Source organism: Scaptodrosophila lebanonensis, unplaced genomic scaffold, assembly GCF_003285725.1.
Source record: "Scaptodrosophila lebanonensis strain 11010-0011.00,11010-0021.00 unplaced genomic scaffold, SlebRS2 tig00000096-arrow-pilon, whole genome shotgun sequence".
In the NCBI taxonomy this organism is placed as follows: Eukaryota; Metazoa; Arthropoda; class Insecta; order Diptera; family Drosophilidae; genus Scaptodrosophila; species Scaptodrosophila lebanonensis.
Genome location: NW_022060567.1, coordinates 4,429,905 through 4,456,613, shown reverse-complemented (window position 1 = coordinate 4,456,613; position 26,709 = coordinate 4,429,905). Strand labels below are relative to the sequence as shown.

The 26,709-nt window shown below is 38.5% G+C and overlaps 1 protein-coding gene across 1 annotated transcript in view; it reads left to right on the top strand.

The window, feature by feature from the left end:
• Positions 1 to 20,843, top strand: part of LOC115627570 (centrosomal and chromosomal factor) — a 57,282-nt gene extending 36,439 nt beyond the window's left edge. The window contains exons 4-5 of the mRNA XM_030523294.1: positions 18,480 to 18,698; positions 19,825 to 20,843. Of these exons, the coding sequence (XP_030379154.1) occupies positions 18,480 to 18,698; positions 19,825 to 20,843 (1,238 nt within the window). The remainder of the gene's footprint in view (positions 1 to 18,479; positions 18,699 to 19,824) is intronic.
• Positions 20,844 to 26,709: the final 5,866 nt, after the last annotated feature.

Sequence of the window (26,709 nt, the reverse complement as noted above, 5' to 3'; positions counted from 1 at the left end):
GCATCAATTTCGGTATCAAGGATGCACTAGTGTTTTTTTTTTTTTTTGTCAAAATGTGACAATTTATGTTTCTTATCATTATAGAACTTAAGGCTCTTTATAAAACAGTTTACGGATTACTGCATGATACCTTCATCATTCAGATCCAAGGCTTCATTTACAACTCAAGTCATTAGCATAAGGATGATGACAAATGAGCAGTGCCAGTCGAGTAGACAAGGGTCAGGGGTAGGCAGGAATACGCAGTGAGGCAGTCAGGCAGGCAGGCGAAGTTGTCTTTGAGAATGTCGATGTGTTTGTGCCCTATTTTCGCGCCCATAACGCACACACACACACACACACATACACAAAATGTTGGCATTGTTATACTATATATAGATACGCACACACATCAGCACAAAAGAGGCGACAATTATACAACAAAACAACAGCTTGAAAAATCCATTAAAATGATTTTAATCCTTTAACGAGTCACAAAACGGCAACGGCAGCTGTGTGTGCGCATCAATGTGTGCGCTCGCCCCTGCAACCCCCGGCGTTAAATTATTTTAAAGAGGCAACAACAATAAGAACAACGGCAGCAACAACAACTGCTGCTGCTGCTACGTCTGTTGCAACAATAAACACGCGATATAACCAGACTGTGAACAAGAAGGATAACGAGGGGGAAGGGGCATAGGCATAGGCAAAGGCAAGGCGGCGGCCGCTCCTCGATGACGGCAGAAACAACAACAACAACAGCAGCAACAACAACAACAACAACAACAGCAACAGTTACAAGAACGACAGCTTACTTTCGTCCCAAGCAACGCAGGCGTCGTCTGGTGAACAAATCGCGTTTGATACGCTTTGATTTTATTAAATTTTAACAATTTCGCTATGAAATTTATGAGGCGCGTTTCAATTTTGAGGATGGTGTGTAAGTGGGTGTGCGAGTGTGTCTGTGTGTGTGTGTGTGTGTGTGTGTGTATGTTAATACATATGTATTAGTGCCGGCCACATAAGTCCATACGCGAGCCTTCAGCTGGTCACAGAAGTTGCCAGACGACACAATGTTGCTACGCAAATAATTTAAAAATAAACTTTCTGCCAACTACTGCCTTTCTGGCAAAGTAAAATGATGACAAAAGGCCGGATAGAATGCAACAGTCGAGCAATCCCGACAGTGAAATACCCTATGTGTGCATAGTAGAAGCAACAGGAAGAGTAACATTTTTTCTTAGAACTGGGCGACTAACATTAATTTTCAATTAACAAAAATAATTACGTATTTATTATGAATGCAAAGTTTAGTTAATGTAGCTTTGAGCTTGTGGACAGTATTGACGAAATTCTATAGCGGGAGAAGGGGGAAAATTTAAGAATACACTTGTATTTTGTGGCCCTACCTCATATAGTCTCTGAGATTTAGACGTTTATACGGACGGACGGAAATGCTTACTACTGTCTCTTACATTTCACTTTGCAGACGTCTATACAACCCTTGTCCTCGGTAAAGGGTATAATAGGGCCGCCCGAAGTGGGAGTTAGGGGATCAAAAAAATGTCAAGCGACGACAGTTCAAAAACTAATATAAAGCTGCCTTTTCATTATATAAAGCCGTGTAGGAAATTAGCTCAACAAGTTTCCTATACATGACTTACTCGTAGGTTTATATTTATAGTACGAGTATAATATATATCAGATAGTAAAAGAGCTATTCGAAACAAACTTTGTATTCATATTATAAAAAGCACGGCCAGTTCGTGTTGTTTTTTTTTTTTTTTGCTATACTCCACTTACTTATTAGTTAATCCCCCGACAATCCTGTACTATGTGCTCTCCAACTAGTGCTTTTCTTATGTCAAGCATCATCATGATAGGTCAATTCTTAAGGAAGTCATTGCATATGTAATAGTATTGCATAATATTATTTGTATTTAAGCTGATGTAAATGCTAAGAAACTGTTTAAAGCTTCCATTTAGAAAACTCTAGCATTCCATGCAATGTGGTTTCATTTAGAATTCAATGCTACAACTACAGAAATCAACTTATTCGCTAATAACATTGAAGCCTTGTTTATGGCTTTTTTTGCACAATTTAGTATTATTATTTTTAATCGAAAAAGTGGGTAAGCTAAAGTCAAATTACTTCGTATGGGCAGGTTTTTGCTAATGCTGGGATCAGCTGTTAAGGGCGCTCATCGCCGATCGTATTAGACTTATCGTAAGCTGTGTAAACGAGGATCTATTAGCCGAAGCGTGCCCTTTTATTCAAAAAGTCATCGACAAACGCATTTGTAATGATAATGTGTGTTAAAAAAATGAATTGTTTAAACAGATAAGTTGGGCATAAATTCTGAAGTAAGTGAGCGCAAAGCACTGAGAGAAATAATTAAAATGTAATTCCTTCACCACTATTCTGACAGTCGTCAAGCTCATACATAACATATAGAATTATGCGTGGAATACCACATTGGATGCAAGTTCGATTTATAAGCTCTACATGAATGAAAGCAGAATTAATTCTTCCTATTTTCAAATCAATTTTTTTTTTTCAAAATACATCATTGCTTTCCTTATTTCGTCTGGCAAAACCTAACAAGTTAGTTAGCAGGAATAACACCATGTGAGTTTGTTCCTGAGTAGGCAGCAACCATCATGACAGAAGCATGATTGACGTTTCCAAGTTATCATAAAATGTATTTATTTATTTATAAACTTATTCCAACGGTAGAAGTAAGTTAATTTATGTTAAGTTATTACGCTAGTCATTACATTAATTTAATTTAATTTAGTTTTAATTGATGTTGAACATTGCAATTATTATATATATATTATATTTGTTTGTGTTTTTATTCGTATATACTCTTATATTTTTTGAAACATTTTCCTTAGCTTTAACTATTACCTTTTTTTCTTATTTTATACTATTAATTTTTATTTTATTAATTGTCCAACCCGAAATTAAGATTCCCAAAAATCATTTATTTTATATTACCAATCCTTCATAATTATTTGATGATGGCGAAAATTGCATTTATGAGCTGTTTTGGTAAATTCGACATTCAATTGTACTCCAGTTATTTCCAAATTTGAGTGAAGTGAATAAAATATGCATAATTCCTTCACCATTTTTCTGACAGTCGTACAGCTTATACATGCGCAGAATTCTTGCTTCCAATTTTCACTAAATACATCAGTTAATTTAATGTACCATTCATTCCTTCATATTTATTTTACATATATAAGTTCTTTCAGATTCGACGTACATATTGTACTCCAATATGAAGTTGGTTTCGATATTGAATAGAACAAGCACTCTTATTTTTAGTGCACACGTATACTCTCTAGGTTTTTGACTATTGCACATACACGTACATACAAGAACATACTCTGAATATTATGCTTGAAAAACTGATGTACATACAAGTACGGGTATGTGGCAAGTATCCAAGGCCCTTTCCCCATGCATGTGATATACTCGTATAAAAAGCTGTGAAATTATATTAGAATCTAAAAAGGCATACATTTTCATGCTAGCCAACATCATCCACAACAACAACAACAGAAACAGCAGCAAAGGCAACAAAAATGTGCTGCGATAGTTTCAGCGCCGTACACAAAATGTACTTGACTTGTTATCCAAGCGACTCTTTTGATGGCGGCTTCGTGTCACAGAAAGTTTGTCGAATGATTAAAAGGCGCACTCAACTGGGTGGGTGTATGGGTGTTTGGGTGAGGGTGCGTGTGTGTGTGTGTGTGTGTGTGAAAGTTTCCAAAAAATAGTTGAGCTGGCAAAAAGTGAAGACTGCGTTGCTGAAACGCCAGTAATAAATATAAAATAGCATCGTAAGCAGTCACAATAGTGTTCCCTGATGGCAGGGGTGTAGGTGATGGTGGATGGTGGATGGGGATGAGGGTCCTGGTTCTCTGCTGAGTGAAGGGTGGTACATGGTGCGTAATAGTTTTACAGTTCACGTGCGAATCTACCCTGCAGTTGAGGAATCGGAATCGTTGGCTATTCAATAGTATTTCTGAGCACTATTTGTCATCAAATTCCTACTAAATAGTAAAAACGGGTTCAAGTGTTCTCACACCGTAGCCACAAAAATCAAGAATGGAATATTATAATCGTGTTAGCTAAACTCATGTTTACTCTGCACCCCCCTTTTAATGAACTAATAAGCTATCTTAAGTGTGCCTCAGTGCTTAAAATCGAAAAAATATATCTTTTTCGGAAAAACAGAAAAAAGCGTACTGTTTTTTTCTCGACAACCTTTCTAATAAAATATAGTAAGCTTCGTTCTACCAATAATTTCTATGGCAGCCATATGATATAGAATTTTAGATAGGTGGTGTGATTTTTGCACTTATAGTTCCTTTGCTGTTACCAATTAGCGACAACCGGTTGTAAAACAAGTTTCTGTGGCAGCTGTACGATATAGGCGACTGATTTTGACACTTTTGGGACACTTTTTAAAAATCGACTACACCAAATTTCCTTAGAATATCTTCGTAGACAATAAAAATATCCCACTAAGACAGATCTTTACATTGATCAGTCCAATGGCAGCTATATATGGTGTGGTTTGTAATAAAATTGTTATGGATAGGAGAATCTATATACTAAGTTTGGCGTCTCTGGCTGTTACGGACATATCTCTGATATTCATTCCGTCATGCTAATCTTATACTATACTATATGAATCTGAAAAGCCTCTTCACGTCTATTGTAGTCTTAGTCTTTGTATCCGTTGGGTAAAGGTTATGAATATAAATAAAATTGCATATAATATTTCACATATATCTTTAGAATCTATACCAATATTCTTTCGTTACGATGGAGCTATATAGCAATGACACAAATAGTGTGAGCTGTTGGAGTGTTTGCCGGTACTATTATTATATATTATTAACAATATGTTTTGTGATCCTCAACGATCAGCCACCCAATAAATTCCTTTAACATATAACAACATTCCTTTGTTAGCTAGCTGTTGTAAATATTTTTGGGAGCCATGATGATATAATCGTAGTTATATGTATAACACAGTTTCTAGGCAGTTAAATTATTTTTTCTATCTTCCCAAAATTAATTTAACAAAATAAGCATATTAATAAGAAAATTTAATTGTATGAGCACTGGAAGAGGCCCGAAGGCAAAACTTGGTACGCCGAAAGTTGGATTTTTTGAAGGCAGCTTCTAATCTTCGAATCGACGCTTTTGGGCTATGACCTACATTACCAGAAGGACATGTTACGGATCATATTTAGAAAGAATTAACACACTATGATCGCATTGTGATTCGAGAAACAATAGTTCCTTTTTTCTCTCAGCGCCTTAAATTGGCTCGAGTCTTAGTTAACAGGACAGTCCTTCTCCAAAATAAATTTTTGGTGAAGTCAATTCTCATTATCTTTTGAAGCGATCAATTTCAAGCATACTATACTATATCTATCTTTCGAACAAATTGGATAAATCGCTTTTAAATTCATTGTTTGATATCAAAAATGAACAACAATAGACTAAATATGTATAAGAATTAACTGAATTGAAATTTTAAAAAGGGATAATGTACAGGTTTTATTATTATCAGAGCGTTATTATTATAGAAGAAACAAGAGAGAACGCTACAGTCGAGCAAGTCCAACAGTAATACCCTGTACCCAGGTAAACTTCCGTCACTGAGTTATATGCGCCCAAAGCAGCAGCAAAAAGAGGAAGAAGAAGAGCGAACTTGTTGCTGCAGTTTGTGGGGGTTGTACTGGCGAGAATTTGTTTCGCTAATAACTTTTCCTAGAATTGACCGAATTGAATAAAATTGAATGAACAACAGTAGACAATTATGTATAAATTATGTGTGCAAAGTTTGGTTTAGGTAGCATTTGAAATGTGGACGCTATTGACGAAGCGGGGGAAGGGGGGGAAAATTCCAAAAAATAAAATGAACTCGTCCTTTCTCGGACCTAGGAGAATCTGGATGCCAACTTTGGTTATTCTAGCTTTTATAGTTTCTGAGATCCTTGCGTTCATCCAGACGGACGGACGGACGGACATGTCTAGATCGATTTCTCTCGTCATGCTGATTCAGAATATATATACTTTATGGGGTCGGAGATGCTTCCTTCTGTATGTTACATACTTTGCACAAACCTAATATACCCTTTTTACCCTACGGGTACAGGGTATAAAAAGAAGAAAATCGACCCTAATAGAATTTAATAGAATTGAACGTTTTTTTTTTTTTATTCTAAACTTAATTCAATTAGGTTCTAATGAAATATAAACTAGCCATAAATAATAAAGTTATAGTAGATGTAGAGCATTATGTAGGAACTAGTCAGGTTTATGTAGCTATGAAATTGTAGACAGTACGTATGTAAGTATATAGACAAAATTCTGAAGAAAATTATAAAATAAAATGTAACAAGAGAGAACGCTACAGTCGAGCAAGCCCGACAGTTAAATATCCTGTACGCACTCCCACATTTATTTAAAAAAATAACTCAAATCTGTACTTTCTCGGTCATGGGAGAATTTGGATACCAAGTTTAGTTATTATAGCTGTTATACCTTCTGAGATCCTTGCGTTCATACGGACGGACATTGGCTCGGCTTGTCACCCTGATGGGTTTACCAACATTCTCACAAAACTAGTATACTCTTTCACCTTTTGAGTCCAGGGTATAAAAATAAATCTCGTGTTAATTAGCGATAAGGAGCGTCTACTTGCTAAGTATACTCAGATGAATGGACAGATGGACGGACATGTCTAGATCCATTTTTAAATTTTGGATCAAACCAAGTAAGTGGATCTATTTTCCAGTGCATGCCCGTCTAGTGACAAGGACTGTTGGGTAACAAATTTGGAGACGAAGGTGCTCGCCAGTTAGCCAGAGCGTTAGTGAGTGAGGCCTTGGTCATGTCGTCAGTGTGGAAAATTTGTAGCTTCCGGAGCGGATATCCTTGTTCACTCCGTTCTCACATACAGGCGGGTGGGCACATGGGCGCATGGGCGCGTGTCAAATATGACAGTGGAAGTGTGCGTGCTGGTGTTTGCTTACCTATACGCCTTTTGAAGTTGCCTTCATCACGAGCATCAATGAGGATGTGGATGGGGCGGCGAAGTCAAGAGCGTTGACAATGTTAACGTTGACAACTACAAAAACTTTTGCTGCGCACTTTTTAGTGCAAATTATATTAAAATTTTGCGCTTGATGTAATTTGTGTCATAAAAAAGCCGAAACGGCGGCACATGTGCGCGTAATTATTTCATATGGGAAGTTGTGCGTGGGTTAATGTCTTAAATGAATTTTATGCTTGAGTTGATTTCAGTAATGTATTTAAAAGCGAAAAAGGCTGTCTTGGCATTTTAAAGTAAAATTTGAAGCATAAATGCATTTTATTTAAGACTATTTAATACCCCTTTTTGGTTGATGCCTTTTTTTGTTGTTGTTTGGTATTTCGCCGTCAAAGCAAAGATCAAAGTGCTGACAAGCAAAATAATCATACACACACACACACACACACTGAACACACAAAACGTCTGTACCACATTTGTTTTGCATTGATGTTGTTGTTGTTGCTGCTGCTGGGTGGTTGTTTTGTGCATGCGTGCGCTTTAAGAAAAGGCTCAAAGGGTTAGGCGTGCCACTTTAAACAAGTTAATAAAGCGCTGCCTAAAAAAGTGAAAAAAGGACAGACAGACAGACACACACAAAAAAAGCTTAAATACATACGTGCATATGAATACAAGTATATGTGTATTTAAGTACATGCTTACGCAGTCCACCCCTCAAGGCGCACTGCCTACAGCTCAATTTAGAAAAGAGAGAAATTTTAAAGTCATTGACAAACTCGGCCGCTTGTGAACGCCCCAGGACATGCCCGGCTCCTGCCTCCCACCTCACCTCTTCACAGACAGCACACGCAACGCCCCCAAGGACATATTACAGCATTGATTCAATTTCATGTCAATTTACGTGTCAATGCGACACTAATACGCCAGCTGGGCAGACGGCAAGAAGGCGAGAACGAGCCGTACACGGAATGGGGCTGAGGGGGTGTGGTTGACATATGCCAATGGCTCGTGCGTACCTTTTGCCGTGTCCTATCGTTTTGTTGTCCTTGTTGTCGTCGCTGTTGTTGTTGTTGTTGGATGCGTTTAAAATTATTTATAGCGTTTGCGAAAATATGTTTGCCGAGCGCACGACGACGCCTAAGCAATTTTTATTTTTGGCGAACCCAAAGAAGTATTCTACACATTTTTCTTCGATAACTTGCGGCCTGTTACCAGTTTGTACGCCGTAGACCCCGATTCGGTAGCTGATGGCATACAACAACAACAACAGCAATCATTTTACTGTCAACACCACGGGTCTTGCCTTTGCATGTGTGTGAGTGTGTGTGTCTTGTGCCACGGTAAAAATTTGTGCGTATTGTGCGTGTGTTGAGGGTCACGGGGTTGGTGGCTGAAGGTGGGGGTGTGGGTGTGGGTGTGGGTGTGGATGAGGTATGGCAGCGTATAAGGTCTGGGTCGGTTGAGTTTATTGACTTGTGCTTGGGTGTGTGCGAGAGTGTGGGTTGGCATGCCTTACAAAATGGCAACAAATTTGCCAAAACAATTTGCAAATCTACAACAAATACGTGTAAATACCGATATGACAAACACTTCACACACATACGCACCCACACTTAAACGCCAACACACACACACTTTCTGGCATATGTCTATGCATGAAGGGAGAGTAGGCAAGTCACTTGTCTTGGCTTATTTTCTATTAACTTCTGCTGACTGCGGCACTCTATTTGTGGATACTGGATTCCAGGACAGCTTCTGAGAGTTGTTAGAAATATAACTGCGTCTACAAAATAATTGAGCAGCTTTTCACTAAAAATAGGATGGCTGCTTTAAACAGTCACAGACAGCGCTTTAAAATTGCCTTACAAACTAACAAATCTGCCGAAAACCTAGGAAGTGTATAGGTGTTGGAAAGATTTTAACTGAAGGAAATACTATAGTTCATGCTAATTAGGCTTTATACAAAACAGTTATTGACTGTTTTTGGTTTAAGAAATTAGTTCTAGTTCTTTGACAAGTACCGGTGCATTTTTCGTATCTTCATTTTTTCTTCAATGAAGGGACAAATACAACTTCTTCTATATTACAATATAGTGTTGTATTTATTATTCCAGTAACCGTAAGTCCATAAGAAGACAGTGGAGAGAGCTTTCCACAATTAAAATGTAGGTTATCCTAAAGACAAGTTTTATGTTTTTTTTTTTTTTTTTTTTTTTTTTTTTGAAGGTACTTCCCACTTTTCCGCTAAAGGCGATTTGTTGAAGCTTCTTAAAACTCCAGGAATTTCGATTAAATTTGACATTCTCTTAGAGCATAATGAAGTTAAGTTACACAAATTTGCGACAGAAATAAAAGACAGTAATATTAAGTTCAAGGATTTATTATGCTTCAGCCATTATGGATGATTTTTCTCTACAACTATTATTTTAAATATTCTGCACTATCTACATATATACCGAGCATGTAAACAATGTTGCTTATTTTGAAATTTATTTCTTAATAGAAAATAAAAGTTGTTTCGAACCGGAAAGCCATGTCATAGGCACTAGACGACAGTTTAATATTTAAATCTTTTCAGGTGTTATGTATTGCATACAAAACTTGTAATTAAAAAAATGTTGTACTAAAAATAAAAGAATTGGGTGTTCTATGCAACTTCTTTCTTAGTGTGTCTCTCTATGTTCGTCCCATAATTAGACTCGTTTTTAAGAATACTTTATATGATAGACTTTTTTATCGTCGTTTAGTTATTTTTAACTACTAAACAATTTTAACTTGAATGGAGACAGCTAAAGATAGTTTTCTGATAGATAAAATGTAAATGTGATTTTGTAAAATCAAATAATACCTTAACTAAAAAAAAATAAATTTTTTAAATTATAAATCACAAATTGGGAATACTTTAGACTCTTTGTAAATTCTTAATTAACATTAAATAGCAATTAAATTAAACATCCCATAACATTCATGGATTTTCATTTCATAAGTTCGAAACCACCATAATAATATTTCTGTCTTTAAATCTATTCGTATATACAAGAAACCTAACATTTTTCTTCACAAAGTGCATCTTAACAACTAATTACCAAATTCCCAACTGGGAATTTCTTGTTATGTATTTTCACCTAGCCTTTTTGTTAAGCTGTTTAGGCCGTGAACATTTAAAAAAATTAATTTTATAATCCGTAAATAATTGGGGCAAGGAGGGGCATCCAACAAATCGAGGAAAATATTGTGAAAATGGATGCTTTCAATTTATTGTAATGAACATGTAATTTTTACTAAAATATCTATTTTATAACTACTACACCTTGCAATATATTTATGTTAACCACCATCAAATATCCAAGCTTATACTCGGACATCAATAAATGTATCCGACCTAATTATGAGTGTATCTTCTAGAGTTAGTACACATGTCAGCATGGTGTTAGAGTTGTTGTTAAAGTTTTGAGTTTTTTGTGTACAAATATTAGAAATCATAAGCATTTATTGTTTATAAACGTATTAATTAATAAGGTAAGTTGCTCAAATCCAATTCCTTGGACATCTCTTTTTATTGTACATACATTTTTAACTGTTATATCTTAAAGGGTTTCTGTTCAGTGTGCAACATAAAAATCAATATAGGTCAAAACAATTCAGATCTAGCTATGATTTTAGGTTATTTACACCAGCCCTATTACACGTTGTATATTGATTTAAAAATAAATTAAGTCCAGTTAATGAAATTGTTAATTGTCTGTTCTCTCACTCTAAAAAGCCGGAATTTATGAAACACGGTCTATATTATAGGTATATACGTACATGATATGCATGATGAAACGAACCGATATAGCTAGCTATAACAAAACCGCACTTGCTGACTTGCCTTAATCATGTGCAAACCGAGTGTACCACAAATCTTATAATACCTCATTATTATGTTAGCGAGAAATCGTTTGTATAGCAGCTTTACGATCGCCTATTATGGAATTATTTTCTTTTTTTTCAATAAGATCTCAATATATTTGACAGCTTAATATAAATTGGTGCACTACTTAATAAAGCTAATATATGAACGATTGTAACAATAAGTTATATTTAATTCGTCGGACTAAGGGAGAGGGGACAGGCTTATATATTTCTTTGGCAGGCGACTGAGGCAGAGTTTGTTTTGCAAAAACCTATAATTATTTTAGACGTGCTATCATTGTTATGTGCATCTGTAAAAAGAAGTCATCGCCTATTTGTGCCTATTATTGGTTATATAGTGCTATAACTAGGAATTGTGTTTGACATTTTGAGCTGCCCTCAAGTATTGCAAGACTCAATGTATTCACTTCCAACTCAACACAAAGGAATGAGCAGGCGTAAATTGAGAAAAACATCAACACCACAAAGTGCTCACCAGAGTGACCAGCACAATGTTTGTCCGCTGTCCGCGTCCGTGTCCGGCCTAACGGTAATGTAGTGGCCAGAACCGCGTTCTACTCTCGTCTTAGAAGAGAAACAGAAGTAGCGGCGGTGGCGGCGGCAGCAGCTGCGGCTACAACAGCGGCAGCAACAGCAACAGCACCAGTATTGCTAACATCTTGGCTCGCGCTAAAAAGTAGGCAACACACAAAAGCAAATATGTGTTGCCTCTGACTGTTCGACGGCTGTCTCTGCTGTCTCGGCTGACTCTGCTGCCGCTGCCATCGTCGTGGTGCTTGTTGGCGCACGCGCCGTCGCTCTTCTCGCACTTGAGTGAAACGGGATTGAGCGCTTTTGTTTCTTTATGTACTGGCGCTATTTCCCCTGATTCTCTGCTCCACTCACTCAAATGTGTGCGTGGGGGTTGCTGGCGCTGCCGTCGCTGCCATCATCGCTGGTGCTACTTGCTCTTCTTGTGGTGAGTTCAAAATTTGTTTTGCACGTTTTTGTTTATGCGCACTGTATATGTGTGTGTGTGTGTGTGTGTGTGTGTGTGGGTGAGTGTGTGTGTTTTTTTGTTTGCGGTGCTGCTTCTGCTTCCAATGCTCGTTTTTTTCCAAGACGTTTTGTGGTGAGAAATTGTTGCGCACTTTTGAGTTTTTCTTTGGGCGCATTAAGTTTTCCCTTCTTGCGAGAGTAGTTGCTGCTGGATCTTTGTTGTTGTTGTTGTTGCTATTGCTCTAGTGGCTGTTGTTGTTGTTGATGTTGTTCATGTTGCTGGCAACAGGGTTTTGTGGGACGCTGTCGTGTTGCCGTCGGTAAGGCGAAAACAAAAATTCCGACGGCAAATCGCGAAAGTTCTGAAACAGTACTTATTAAAAAACTTTGAATGTCATTAAATGCATGCACATGTGACACACATACAAGCACACACACACACACACACACACACACACACACACTCCATCACACAAAGACTGCACACATGGAGAAAAAAGGGCGCAGCTTGGAATAAAGACAATAAAAGCAGAAAAACGCAAAAAAGTGTAAAAAACGCAGCAGACTCATGAAAGCTTTTTGTGGCGCACCAATGGCACCACGTTATGCCCCGCCAGCTGGGTAACACACACACCCACATACACGCACACACACACACACACACACACACACACATATGGCTTACCCATGCATGCCAGTGAGCGGCCACTCACACACATGTATGAGCCAGGCAGCACCTGCCTAGACGACAACAAAACCGCTGCCGAGGCGACGCGACGCCAACGACGACGACGACGACGACGACGAAGAGGACGTGCAGAACGAATACCGTTACGCGGCGCACCGAAGAAAACCCGACCCCAAACTGACACCAACGTGGCTAACCCTTTATCGCACATAGGGTTTCCTTACAGGACCGCATATTTAGGTTTTTGTTATGGGGTTTCACTGTCGCCAGCATCGGTGCGCCTTAGTCTCGCTCTCTGGGCAAGCGTATGTTGACGAGCTGAAGTGTTGGAATGTCTGTGTCTGTGTGTGTGTTTGTGTTTATGGGTGGGATTGACCAAGCTCCCCCCACATATGTACATATATACCCTACATATATATTTATATATACATATATGTATATACTCGTACATTTATATCTATATACATATTTTGGGTTACCCAAATCGACGCGATGTTATATTATATGGAAACACAATTTGCTCAATGACTGCCTCTACCATCATCGCCATCGCCATCGCCAACGCCATCACCATCCAGCTATCCAGCCATCCTCGTTCTCATCGTCCTCGTCCTCGTCCTCGCCTTCGCCTTCGTCATCGACTTCGCTGCTGCTGCGCATTTTGGTGCCGTCGGAGCCGTCGCCGCTAACTTTAAGTAGCACTCGAGCGTGGGCGGGCGTTTCCTTTGCCTCTGTATGTGTGAGTGTGGGTGTGGGTGTGAGTGCGAATGTGTCGGTCTCTGATCGTCGTACTTCTGTGGGCTGTTACTGCTGCCATTTTGTGTGACACAACTAATACTAACTATAAAATTTGTATGTGCATAGCTCAGAGCATACTTGTAGTATACTCGCACTATATGTATGTATTGTTTTCATATAAGTACTGACAATTACATGTATGTGTCTGTATGTTTCTAGGTATTACAACTAACTTAGCTATGCTACTTAACTATCTATACATGCATAGATATGTATGTGAATTTACAAAAACAATATTGCAAGCTAGGACGTTTACAAAAATCGGCATACATGTCTCCAAAAACTTGCCCAGCATTATTATTATATTTGGTCGAATATCCTGTGCGCTTTGTGTTTAGACATTCTTATGAAAACATTCGATTTTCAAACACAATAAGCTACTTTTGTGAAATGTAGTGTCTTCATGGAGCAATAATTCTCTTTATTTCGGAACACTTTCACACAATTGAAGCTTTTGACTTTATTTAAAGCAGTAGATATACCCAGTACGGTGAGTCTACACATAATTATTGATTATGGTCCACTTTTGAGATTGTTAAATTAATATTTGTTGTAAATTTTTACACAACACGCTCCACTTTCACTTAAAATGTTTGAATCTATGAAAGAAAGAATAACAATACTTTTAAATGTATTTGGATCAAAATATCACTTGAGATAAACATAATCTCTGGTTGTGGATGCTACTGGAACTATGCGGTAAACTGAAATCATATTAAAATGTGTATATTAATTCTGCTTTAACATTAAAATAGTGGAATTGTCTTTTTATGCTTTAAGTAATTGTGGACGCGCGTAATACCGGTTTAGTTTAGATATATTTTTGTTCAGTTCGATCTGTCCTTCGCTTAATCTTGAACCTACTCTGTCAAGCAGCAGTGTAAGGATGGAAGTCCTTAGAAAAAAACCTGATTGAATGAAGTAAATAAATGAAATAAAATATATTAGTATAGCTTTGGTGACTATTTGTGAGTATACAAGTATGTGTAGTACAGCCAAAGCTGTCAACGGAAATGAGATTGGAAGGGGAGATTAAATTAATGAGTACAACTTCCTTTCGAATTGACACATCACGATGAAACATAAAGAGACTTATTGCTAATTTGATGTAATTTTTAAATTTTGGCTGTGTATTAGTGGGAGATGCAAACTCAGGACAAAGAGGAATAAGCATTTCAAACTTTTGTTGCTCTACCTCTTATACTCTCGGAGTTCCTTGAGTTCATACAAACGTACGGACAGACGGATATTGCCATATCGACTATATGTAGAGAGCACAAAAACTGGATCTAATTTTTAAAAATTTGAATGCGACTTATTTGGAGTGCTACAGAGTTTTTAAGAGTCAAGCCAGCATTCCATTTTAGTTTTGAAATATTTTCTTTTTAACTACATTCGGCCTTCAATAATTGTAGAAGTAATTACATGTTAAATATGTATGTTTTAAAATAAATAAACTAAAATGTTAAAACATATAAGTATATTTTTTTAACATTTTAAAAGGCTTTAAAATTACATTATTATTCCTTGCTTTTAATCTTTCATTTCCAATTATCTTGCCTTATAAAAAATGTACGATGCATTTTGATCACTAACAGCAAGATGAGGCGGAAAATATTAGAAACATGAAAAAATACAAATATTTGTATATTAAAGCTATTCAATGAAGGCTTTGAAATGAAATTAATAGTATCTCTTAATAGTACTTTATAAGTGAATTAATTCCAAAACATTTTCGTCTGGAACTTTGACATACAAGTAGAACTAAAATGAAAAATCGTCCATCAATTAATGAAACTTGCATTCGCTTCACAATAAAATAATAAATAATGTTTACAAATTAACAATTCCTGCCCTTCCTTTTCTCCCTAACCACTAATTCAGATTATAATCGAGGCATATACTAATGGTAGTAGTAGGTATAGAAATATATGAAGTGCAGTTGGCGCAACGCGTCCTTAAAGTGCGCATTTGTTTGACCCACTTTCTGGCCTAGTGTCGAGTGCTCTGGTGTGTGTGTGTCACATACATACACACGCACACACACCCACACACACACACACACACGCACACTCATTAGAATATACACATGCGTACGGATTGTGTCTCATAAGTAATGCAGCATGCCAATCAAGAGTTGCAGCCCCCGTCAACTGGAAAATAGAACCGATGTCATAAATGCCGTCGCATCCTACGGCAGACGCCACAGTCTTAGGCTCAGACCCCGTCTCAGATTCGATTTCAGCCTCAGACGGAGCCACGTTCCTAAGACGTTGCAGTGGCACACCGACGACGCTACCACTGCCACTGCCACCACCGCCGCCACCGCCAACGCCGTCGTCTGCCGCCTACCGTCTATTTGGCCTGTCTGACTGGTTGGCTGTTTTGGTTGCCAGCTTGGTTCGTTGGTTGGTTCGTTGGTGTCACATTTTCGGTAAAATTTTGGTTGCAAACTTTGGCAAAACTTGGCCAAGTATTTGCGTCAAGTGCACGGGAGCGAGACAGCACACCAGCATGGGAGAGCGTGTGTGCAGGAGAGGAACAGAGCGAGAGCGAGCGCGTGCTCATGTGGGTGTGTGTTTTGTGGTGTGGCTTGGTATGAGAGTTGGTCTCGTGCCTTCACGACGACAGTGGCCACGAGTGAGCGAGGGGGAGGGGAGGGCAGCTCGAATGTGCCATAGGGCGGAGGGAGAGCGTCATGTAAGTGTGTGTGTGTGTGTGTGTTCTATTCGCGCTTAAGAAAATTCGAAGCTAAATGTGCAACAGCAACAATGACAACGGCAATGAGTCTCTGACCTGTAATGCCCAGACAGCAAGGAACGTGGCCTCCTTAGCCTCTCCCCCCTCCCTACTCTCTTCCACTGCATTCCCACTCCCACCACTCCACTATTGCTATACATTCGTATGCTTCTTTTGCTGCTTCTTCATCTCCTACAATATCATCTGCTCATTGTCTGGGCCGTTGTCTTTGTAGCGTCTGCTCGCCTCAGTCGTCGACCTCGTCTTCATCGTCTTCATCGTCTTCGTCATGCTTGCCGTCCTCGTCCTCGTCCTCATCATCGCCATCGTCATCTTCACAACCGCTCAGTATGTGCGACTGCGGCCTGGCATTTGAGGCTACACTCCAAATGTTCACGTCCCTCCTTTTCCGACTGGGCCACAAATGTGGGCTGCCACTTGATGGCGGCAACGGACTTTGGACGACGCGTCGTTGGCACAAAAGATGGCCAAAAAGAAGCTGATGAGGGGAAGGGAGGGAAAGTGTATGTGTGTGTGTGTGTGTGTGTGTGTGTCTGTGAGTGGAAGGGGGCGGAGCGGTTGGCATCAGGGATAATTTTAATGAATTTATTTAGGAGTTTGCCTTGAGCTGCCTCTCGTGGATATAGTAGTAAGTATATACTTGTAGGTGTGTGTGTGCGTGTGTTTGTGTATTTGTGCTTGTGTGTCTATGTGTGGGCTCTGTGGCTCTCGTTCTCGCTACCAGATTTGGCCAAGAAGCATTTCGAAGAGTCTTGTCGCTGTGTGTCTGTGTGTGTTTGTGGGCGTGTGTGTGCGTGCGTGTACATCGAAGGTGGAGTTCTTACATACGTACATACGAGTGTGTACATACATATATGTAAGCACACTCGTATGTGTGTGTGCATTAAGCAGCAATGGCGGCCATGCCCAAGGCATTGTTCATGTTGTTGTTGTTGTTGTTCTTGTTGTCGTTTTGCAGCAACCAAAATGTGCGGCAACGTTTTTGGTCTTGCACAGTTGGCTATATGTGGTCGGTGTCTTTGGTTGCAGTTGATTTAGTCTTTGCTCTTGTTGTTGCCCTTCCCTTTGTTGCTAAAAATGAGCAAATATTTTAGCTCCGAGCGCATGTCATAATTTCCGCAAGACTTTCTTTGAGTATGAAAGGTCACTTTTTTATTAGCATTTGAAGCAGACTAATTATAGTAGATCTGGATTGAATGCTTATTGATTGCTAGCTGTACCTTTTAGATGGTTGCTTCTCAAGTTAACACAGTCTGTAGAGAAATATTTGTACAAAAATATTGATGAATCTTATTGGTCTTCTGGAAGAAAGATTTCACGACAGAATGAAATAAATGATTGCTTTCTTCAGCTTTTAGATCTTTGATGGTTGCTTCTCAAGTTAACACAGTCTGTAGAGCAATGTCTGTACAAAAGTATTGATTAATCTTATCAGTCTTCTGGAAGAAAGATTTCACGACAGAATAAAAGAAATGCCTATTGATTGCTTTCTTCAGCTTTCAGATCTGTGATGGTTGCTTCTAAAGTTAACGCAGTCTGTAATGTTTGTACAAAATGAATTAAAAAGCTTGTCAGTCTTCTGGAAAAAAGATTCCACACCAGAATGAAATTTTAAAATTTTTAAATCTTTTAATTTTCTTGCTTTGATAAGTCAATTTCTGATAAAGCGGAATCAGATCAGACATCATTTATCCGAATATGATGAAAGATAATTTGTTCTTATTTGAAATTTATTTAAATTTATTTTCTTAATTATGTTGCGAATTGTGACATTTTTAGATATGAGACTCCTCTTAAGACTGTAAGTAATTTAAAATCATTCTTTATATGCCGCGATTCAAACCGAGTCATAGTCAGAAACGAACACAGATTGTGGGAATCCGTTTAGCTCGTTGAGTTATGCCAGGTGCCGAAGGATATTTTGTGATGAGAATTTGGCTAGCAATGGGAAAACAATGCAGACCAATTGACTTTTCCCTCATGACATGGAAAACTTTACATCCTCTATGCATCAGATTTCTGCTTTATATGACTGCAATTTACTTGTATAATGTATTATGGATACAAAGAGAAAAGTTGGAAGGCGTTAATTCCTTTCAATATTCTACCTACGGATCTCAATCGAAAATGGGCGCATATCTCTATTGGAAACTCTTCTTCTTAGACTTAATCCTCTCAGCATTCAATGGCATATACTTGTATAACATATGGCGTATATTACGCATACGTCGTGAAAACTAACTATACCTCGCTCTGTTCTAAATCGTTTTTTTCAGGTTTTGCGCATCATTTGGTGGGCATGCACAGTCACTTGCATGCGCCCGATTGGCGCGCTCACATGGCTCTGGGTGTGCGTCCCGCCTTCGCCCATGCAGCGGTGGCAGCTGCAGCCACTTCGCCCTTCTTCCCGCACCACCATGCAGCTGCAGCGGCGGCGGCTGCCGGCGGCGGAGCTGGTGGAGCTTTTGCTGGACAAGGCTTGCGGACACTGAGCGGTAAGTAGAGGTGGCCCCCGAAGCGTAGACAGAGACAGAAGTACTCCAAACAGCATTAAACATATTCAATAAAACATTTGTTAAGAATATTGTGTGTTGAAGCACTTTCATGAAAATGATAAGTTTCTTGGGAGAGAGATAACAACAATTTTTAATACTTATGCATTCAATTTCTTTCTTTTTATCCCTTTACATATATTTGTTCAAGAGAAATCTAAGCCAGCCAGTTTTATTTTATTTTTGTGATTGTAAAAACGTCGCCATATTTTGTAACATCCAAATACTATAGTATACATACTGTATCCCTTTTAATTAGCATATTCTATTAAAAGTCGCATAAGTCATATATTATATAAATAGGCCCTTTTGCTGCTAGATTATTATTAATTAACAGTTCTTGTTCCAAGCTTAATTTCCCAGTGAGTGCCATCTTTACTGTATAAAGATGTAGTATAATACAAGTAGCTATTGAAAGTTGCACAGAAAGTTGCAGATTTATTCTTCAGCTTTGAAGCAATAAGGAGCAAAGATCTATCTCCCACCACTAACAGAGAAGATTTTGTTTTATTAGTATTAGTAATAGTAATATTATCAATATTATTTAGTTGATTGCTAATTTTATGATTATTTATGTATTTATTTTTTGTTCTCAGAGGAGAAAGGTCAGGGATTCTCAAATTGCTTAACTTTTAATTATATTTTTATTATTTAAGTATTTTAATTGAATTTTACTTGTTTTTGACTTTAATTTTTTCTTATTCATCACCATTTCTTTTTATTAGGTCTAACTACTTTGTGCTGTGAATCGCGATTAAAATCTCCCCATCGAGTCGGATTCATGATTAGATATTATTGTAAATTTTATAGTTATTTTTACTCTTTAATTTGATTTTTTCTAAGTTTTCTATTGTATACATTTTCTTTTACATTAACAGCTATGTTTGTTGATGAAATAAAAAAATAAATAAATAAATGGGTTAAAGCGACACCCAGAAGGAGGACTGGTGATATTTTGTTTTAATCGGGCAGACAGTCAAAGAAATATCCGATTATTAATTCGGCTTTATGTAGGAGTCTACGATTAAGTGTAGATTGTTCCAATACTAAGCTCTATCCTTGCTTGCAGCCGACTCTCAGCAGCTGGCGACAGTGGGGGCGGCGCATAGCACAACCAGTCCGGAGGGCTCCCCGAGCACCACAACAACAACGGCGACAGCAGCTTTGAGCGCTTTCGCTCAACCACCACCTTGTCGAACCACCTCGCCACCGCTAACCACAACGACCAGTGAGAATGACAATAATAATAACATCGATGCGGGCTTCGAAAGCGACAGCATTTCGGTGACTGGATCGCCGCGGAAAAGTCTCGGATCCGATGATGTGGGCAGTCGATCGCCGACGCTGCTCAGTGCCGATGCGAGCAGCAGCATGGGCATGAACATTGGCACAGCGGCCACAGAACTCACCCAACAGCAGCAGCAGCAGCAGCAGCAACAACAACAGCAACAACAACAGCAACAACAACAACCTGGCAGCGGCGGTGCCTTCACTTCTCTCATACAACGCAATTCGGCGGGGCTGCGGAAAAACCCCACGGAGCAGCTTTTCAGCGGTTTTGCAGCTGCTCAGCATTTTGCACCCGCTCACAGCTTCAATCCAGCTTTGGCCGCTCAGCTCTTCTTGCAGAGTCCGCTGCTGCCGCAGTCGAGTCAATGGCTGTACACACAGCTGTATGGGAACTACAGCGACCTGCCCTGGTTACGGAATGCGGCAGCAGCGGCGGCGGCAGCTGGCAATGGTGGCGGCGGACCGCTGAATACGGCGGCAGCAGCAGCTGCCCCCTCCTCATCCAGCCCGGCGGCCGATAGTGGCGCCATCGATGGCGTAAATCTGGTCAAGCGATGTGTCACGCTGATCACGCACAATCCACCGGATGCGGAGAATGCCAATCCGAATGCGTCACCGCCGGTCAGCTCTACGCGACGTTCGCCATCGCCGGTGGAGACCATCGATCTGGATGATGTGAGCACCACCTCGCGCTCCGGCAGTGGCAGCAGCGGAGGAAGTGGCGTCGGCGGAAGCGGAGGCGCTGGACCCATACGCTCTCGCACACCCAAGCCGACAGATGTCTGGCGTCCCTACTAGCGGCTGGCGGCCGCCTTCCTGGGCAACTGCCTGGCGGCGCGCAGTGAGGCGGAGGACAAGTTGAGGGCAGGCTCTGACAGTGGCTTTGGAGGTGCAACGCAGCCGCTCGAGTTGTGAATTATCTTTTAGGCATATCGAGGCAAGGCGTTTAGAATTTAGTTTAAGGGTATTTGTTTTTTTTTTTTTTTGTGTACTTAAAACTTAGACTAAGTGGCTCACATATCGAATTTAAATCAATTATAAAGCATAGCCCACAATTCACAGATAACAGTACGAGTATAGAAGACACGGTTTTCATTTAAGAAAATAAAAGGAACAGGAATCCACTCTTGTGACGAGAACATGTTTTCACTTCCATTCCTTAAGTTTAATATAATTACTTGATTACTTATACATAGTTAAACAAATAATATAGCACCAATAACTTGCATTTATTGATGTACTTCTTTAATTGCACACATATGCATCGGACTTTGGCAGAGATTACATTTTTAAGCGACTTCAAAAGAGGAGGAGGTTATCAATTTGTCTGTATTTTTTATGTTTGTTAGTTCAGTACATTCGACCGCTTTTGATGATTCCTTTTCAATTTCAATTTGAAAGCTGGATCTTCCCGAATGGTCCTATTTCAATTTGGTCCAGTTCTCACAATCGCATGCATGAGAAAACCTTAATCATGGCTGATTTAGTGCGAATAGTTGAAAAGTCTATTCCTGAACGGGATGCTGTTGCTTCAAAATCATCCTCGAAACAAAAAAAATGCCATGCACTAGACCTGAGGTCGGGTTTTTTTTGTTACAATTTTATTGCTCTAAATTCCTCTCTCGGATTTATTCCGATAAAACTGTACACATAGTAAAAGTTCTAAGGAGTGGCTAATTTTGTGGAAAGCGTTAGCCTCAAAATCTATGAACCATAAGAAAAAATACCTAACTTTGTCCAGAACTATGTGGAGATTTGATTGCAATTTAAAGAATGTTAGGAAATAGGTAAATCCAATTCTAGGAAAAAAATATGAAATCAAATAGATCTATTTTTCACCGATCCTACGAATAGCAGTGGACAATTGGACTATTATTGAGTTTTCATTTCAGTACAATTTTTCGAAATGTTAAAGCGAGGTCCCAGTCTTAAATTCAAATCACTTGGCTTGTTACAATTGAATTAAAAGTTGTTCAAATTACATAAAATTGAAATGAAAAAGTAAAAGCAAGCCCAATGTCGGACTGTGAGTCGACTCCCAAATCTCTACTAGAATCGGATATGAGAACAGTACTGTTTATTATATAATATTTTTATTCGTAAATGTAATCGATATGCGCTTAGTTGGCTCAAGAAGGTGCAGTTATTCACTCCAATAATATAGAAAGAAGTTGGCCTCAGTCAGCTGCAAGTATTGTAGACTACTATTAGATAGTTTAGAACAATCAATCAAGAAAATGGAAATTAGGAGCAGATGAGTGTTGTTTGCAATTTGAAATCATTTTCAATAACAATTCAAATTTAGTTTATAACTTTAAAAAGGTAATTCCTTTGGTACCTTTAGTGCTGATCTCAATCAGATTCGTAAGATCTCTCTCCCACTGAAATGAACTAAAAAATTAACTGAATTCAGAAGTTCGTTAGAGATGTTTGTACATTAAATGGAAAACCGTGTCAGCTCTGTGTATTAAGAAATAAGCTTTTCTTCTTGTTTTTTTTTTCTTTCAAATATTTAAACTAGAAATAAGCAACTGGTATTTTTTTTAAATGCATAAAGTAATGAGAAATCTTTTAAAATTTATTGAAAATTAATTTAAGACAACACACCTACAACCACACACCCACAGAGATTTTGTAAATAGGTAGCGTGGCTGTGTGCCAAATTTCGTTAAAATAAAATTTCAAGCAAAAGTAAAAGAGAAGAACACTTTGGGAGAACTCCGCTTCGACTTCGTATACTTAGTATACGAGTGTTTGTGCGACTATTTAAATCTATGCGCCTTTTTACATTTTCCAGCCAAATGCGACACACACACACACACACGCATACACACATACATAGATACATACAGACACAGTCAGAAAAGCATCAAGATAATCAGCACCACCAAGAAAAGCTTTTAAGAAAATTAATGCACATTTCTTTTGCTGCCCATTTTTGGGGCAGCAGCAAAGGGTTAAAAGGCCAAGCGATGGCTGGGCCCGCTAAACACGTTGAATACGCTGGAACCCGCGTAAACTTGGCGCAAATAAAAATCAGGCGTATAAAAAGTTTAAATAAATGGTCAAACTTGTAAAACGAAAGAGGGAAAAAATACTGGGAGCGTGGAGTGGGTGGGAAAGTGACAAAGGCGGGAGAAAATTGTAAAGGGCTGTGCGGCTAAGTGAAGGGCAGAAAACCGATGTTGACGCGCCTTAGAACTGGTCTGGGGCAAGACACAGTGCTGGAGTGGGCAGAGCTGAAGGATTCATGTTTGGGGCACGAGGGGTTAGCATATCTGGGTTCTGGTTTTCGTCCGGGAATTGCCATGCACTTTAGCAGCTTATTTAAATCGAGAATAATGAATGAGCATTAAGCGCATATTAAATGAGGACCGGAGCGGCACCAAAACGAGGTGACGGACTGAGCTTAGGACATGCGGATGCTTATCAACGGACTAAAGCAATTAGCGAATGTATAAGCGACATTGGCTATTCTTTAAGATTACGGGGTGATTATAGATGTAAAAACAATTCAAGTATCAGGAGATCGACGGCGGAACTTGGGAGGAAGCATACTTGTACTTTGCCTATTTTTGCTTCAATTCCTGCCATAGCTGGACATCTGCATTCCGAGCAGACATAAGAACAGGTGAGGAGGCTTTTCATCTTCCAACTCTACACACATGTCCGGCTGCTTGACTGTAACAACGTTTCTTGTTCTGAATTCGTAGCCAAGCTGTCTCACTATATCTCTATTTCTTAATAAAATAGATGCTTCATAACTTAAAGCTGCTATAGGAACTATCGGCCACATTACGATCTCGATTTTATATTCTAATTTTTTGCAAATTTGATTTGAGCTTAAGTTCTGTGGGAAGGAGAGCGCGACTACTAAGCCGGAAACTAGCACGAGTTGGGAGCGATGAATGAATCCAAAACGCGATGTCCGTCTGTTTATTTCAATCGCTACTTCCCCACAGTGCTGGAGCTATTTTTATTTATTAATTGACGCTTTATTTGAGATCTGTCCTAAAATAATTCATATGCCTTGAGAAGTGGCATCTTACAATGACAAAATTGCATAAATTTTCTAATTTAACATGGAGCTTCGAAGACTAAAATTCAAAGTTATTTGGAAACTCTAGTTGATCCGGAATGGAGTTGAATTTGAATTTTGAGATTTACACAAAACAAAGTTCAAAAGTTGTATTTAATTTAATGAATTGCTGATGTGGATACAGGGTACATATTATTTAACAGACGGATGAAAATGGAACTATTTTCGCTAAATGGGTAATTAATCGGCAAGTAGAACCATTCCGGAATAAGAATATATCAATATGATAACAGAATATTTCATACACTGATAAAAAAGTTGCATAGTACGGATGAATATTTTCATATTAAATTTAATGTTCACTTATTTTATATTCAAATCAAATAAAAACATCGTAAATTTTAATAAAAACATATTCAATTAGTGATTTTAATATGAATAACATTCAAAACAAAGTGTAAAACTTCGTTATTAAAGTGTGTCATATTCAATTTAATGTTGAACCATATTAAATATTAATATGCACACACTTCAAAAAACAAATATTTAAATTTACTATATTCCATAGTAAATTATAATATTTATCTCAACTTTAATTTGAAGTTTTTTGTAGCCGATTTAAATATTCTAGCACTATATAATATATTCCAATTGACTAGAATTCTCAAGTCGGTTTTCAGCGTTTGTGTGGTATAAATACAAAGTGTAACCGCTTGACATACAAATATTGTCATTAGGTATGTGTCAAGTAAGTGTTAATCAATCAGCTTCTTCTCACTTTTAATATTAATATTGATCCAAACAATATCTATTAAATATTAAATTAATATTAAAATGCATCAAAAAATTAATTTATGATAACAACAGAACTTTAAAATTACTTTCTGCTAAAAATGGTGGTTCTATAGAAAAAATATATATATACATATATAGAAATAAAATATGCATCATGATAATGTCAATATTGGAAAGGGTTAAAGAAAAAACAGCGTAGACAAAAAAGTGGAAAAAATATTTTATAATTATAAAAAATGAACCTTTGGCGTGAATCAAACCCACGTCTCCCCATTGTGATTTAATATCGTCACACTTTAAATTTAATATTTGAATATTAAATTTTTAAATTTAAGTGTGCACACTTCATATTTACTAAAACACACGATGGCGCAAAATCGATGGTAAAAATAGTTAAATCTACGTGTAAATATTGAAATTTCCGTGCTTTTTTTTTATCAGAGTATACTATATTATTTCAGTTTAGGAAATAAGTATTTTTTATTTATTTTTGTTTATGCTGCAGATGACAGTTTAACATTTTTAGATATGAGACCTACAGAGTTTTTAAAACTGTAAGTAATTTTGAAATCATGCTTTATGCGTTGATTCGAACCGAGTCATATACTCAGGAACGAACTCACATTATCGGATTCCCTTTAGCTCGTTGCGCTATGCCAGGCCCATAAGTATTTGTGAGACACCATTCGGGGAATTGACATTTCCAAAGAGAGAAAAAATTATAAACAATTTTTCTGTATAATATTTATTTATGAATGCAGCTCTGTGGCTAAAAATTGGGGCAGCATAGCCGGCAACAAACATCGTTAGCTTTTATGTAGTATATACATATACATATGTATGTACATGTGTTCAAATGTGTGTGTGTGTGTACAACAAGATGTAATTGCTAACCACTCTGTGTGCGCGTCACGGCAACCAAACAATTTATTAGTAATAAGCAACAATTAGCGCTTTCGCACATGTTTATGTTTATTTTGATGGGGAGGAGGGATCGGCAGGGGGATGCCGATGCCAACTGCAGAGGCTGTGGAGTCGTGTGGGTCTGACTTGCTGCACTTCTGATTGATGCACCCGCTCCCGTACGTGCACGCACCCTCTCACACACACTCTCTCTCTCTCACACACCCACTCACACACACACACGTCTGTAGGTGTCATAATAAACAGCAGCCCAAGTCAAACGCTCCACACAACAATTTGCAATAAGCCGAAGTAGACGATGTTCGCATAATTTGGGGCTGTTTGCAAGTGTCTAGGTTTGCGTGGGGGTGGGGGTTGGGGGTGGTGGATGGAGGGTGATTTGGTTTGGGGGAGACGAACGACAACGGCGATGACGGCGCTGAATTTATTACATCTGGCGGAAGAAAGCAGGCTGGGGAGTCTGTCGACTCGAATGATGACATAATTAGCAGAGCCAAAGTGTGAAGGCGACAAATTTGCAAATCGTCCTAGCTGATTGAAGGAAGGAGCAATAGGCATATGCAGAATAGGCAGTTTAGGACAACTAAACACTGTCGGGAGACAGCACTTGAGGAAATAGCACGAATCGTATGATAGTGTTGTCCCGACCCATAAATATCCAAAACACAAATAAAAAGTATTATAACTATTTATCCTTTGGGTGTACCCAATAATTATTTACTTAAACAGGATGGGAATGCTGACACTTGCATATCCTGTATCTTCTCTTGCCAATACTCCTTTGACAAAACTGTGTTACATAAATCGATCCAATGGCAGCTATATATATGTTTGATATAGTGAACGAATTTGGCTGAAGCTTCAAACACCTTCACTTATCACACTAAGAGTTCATTTCGATCGGTC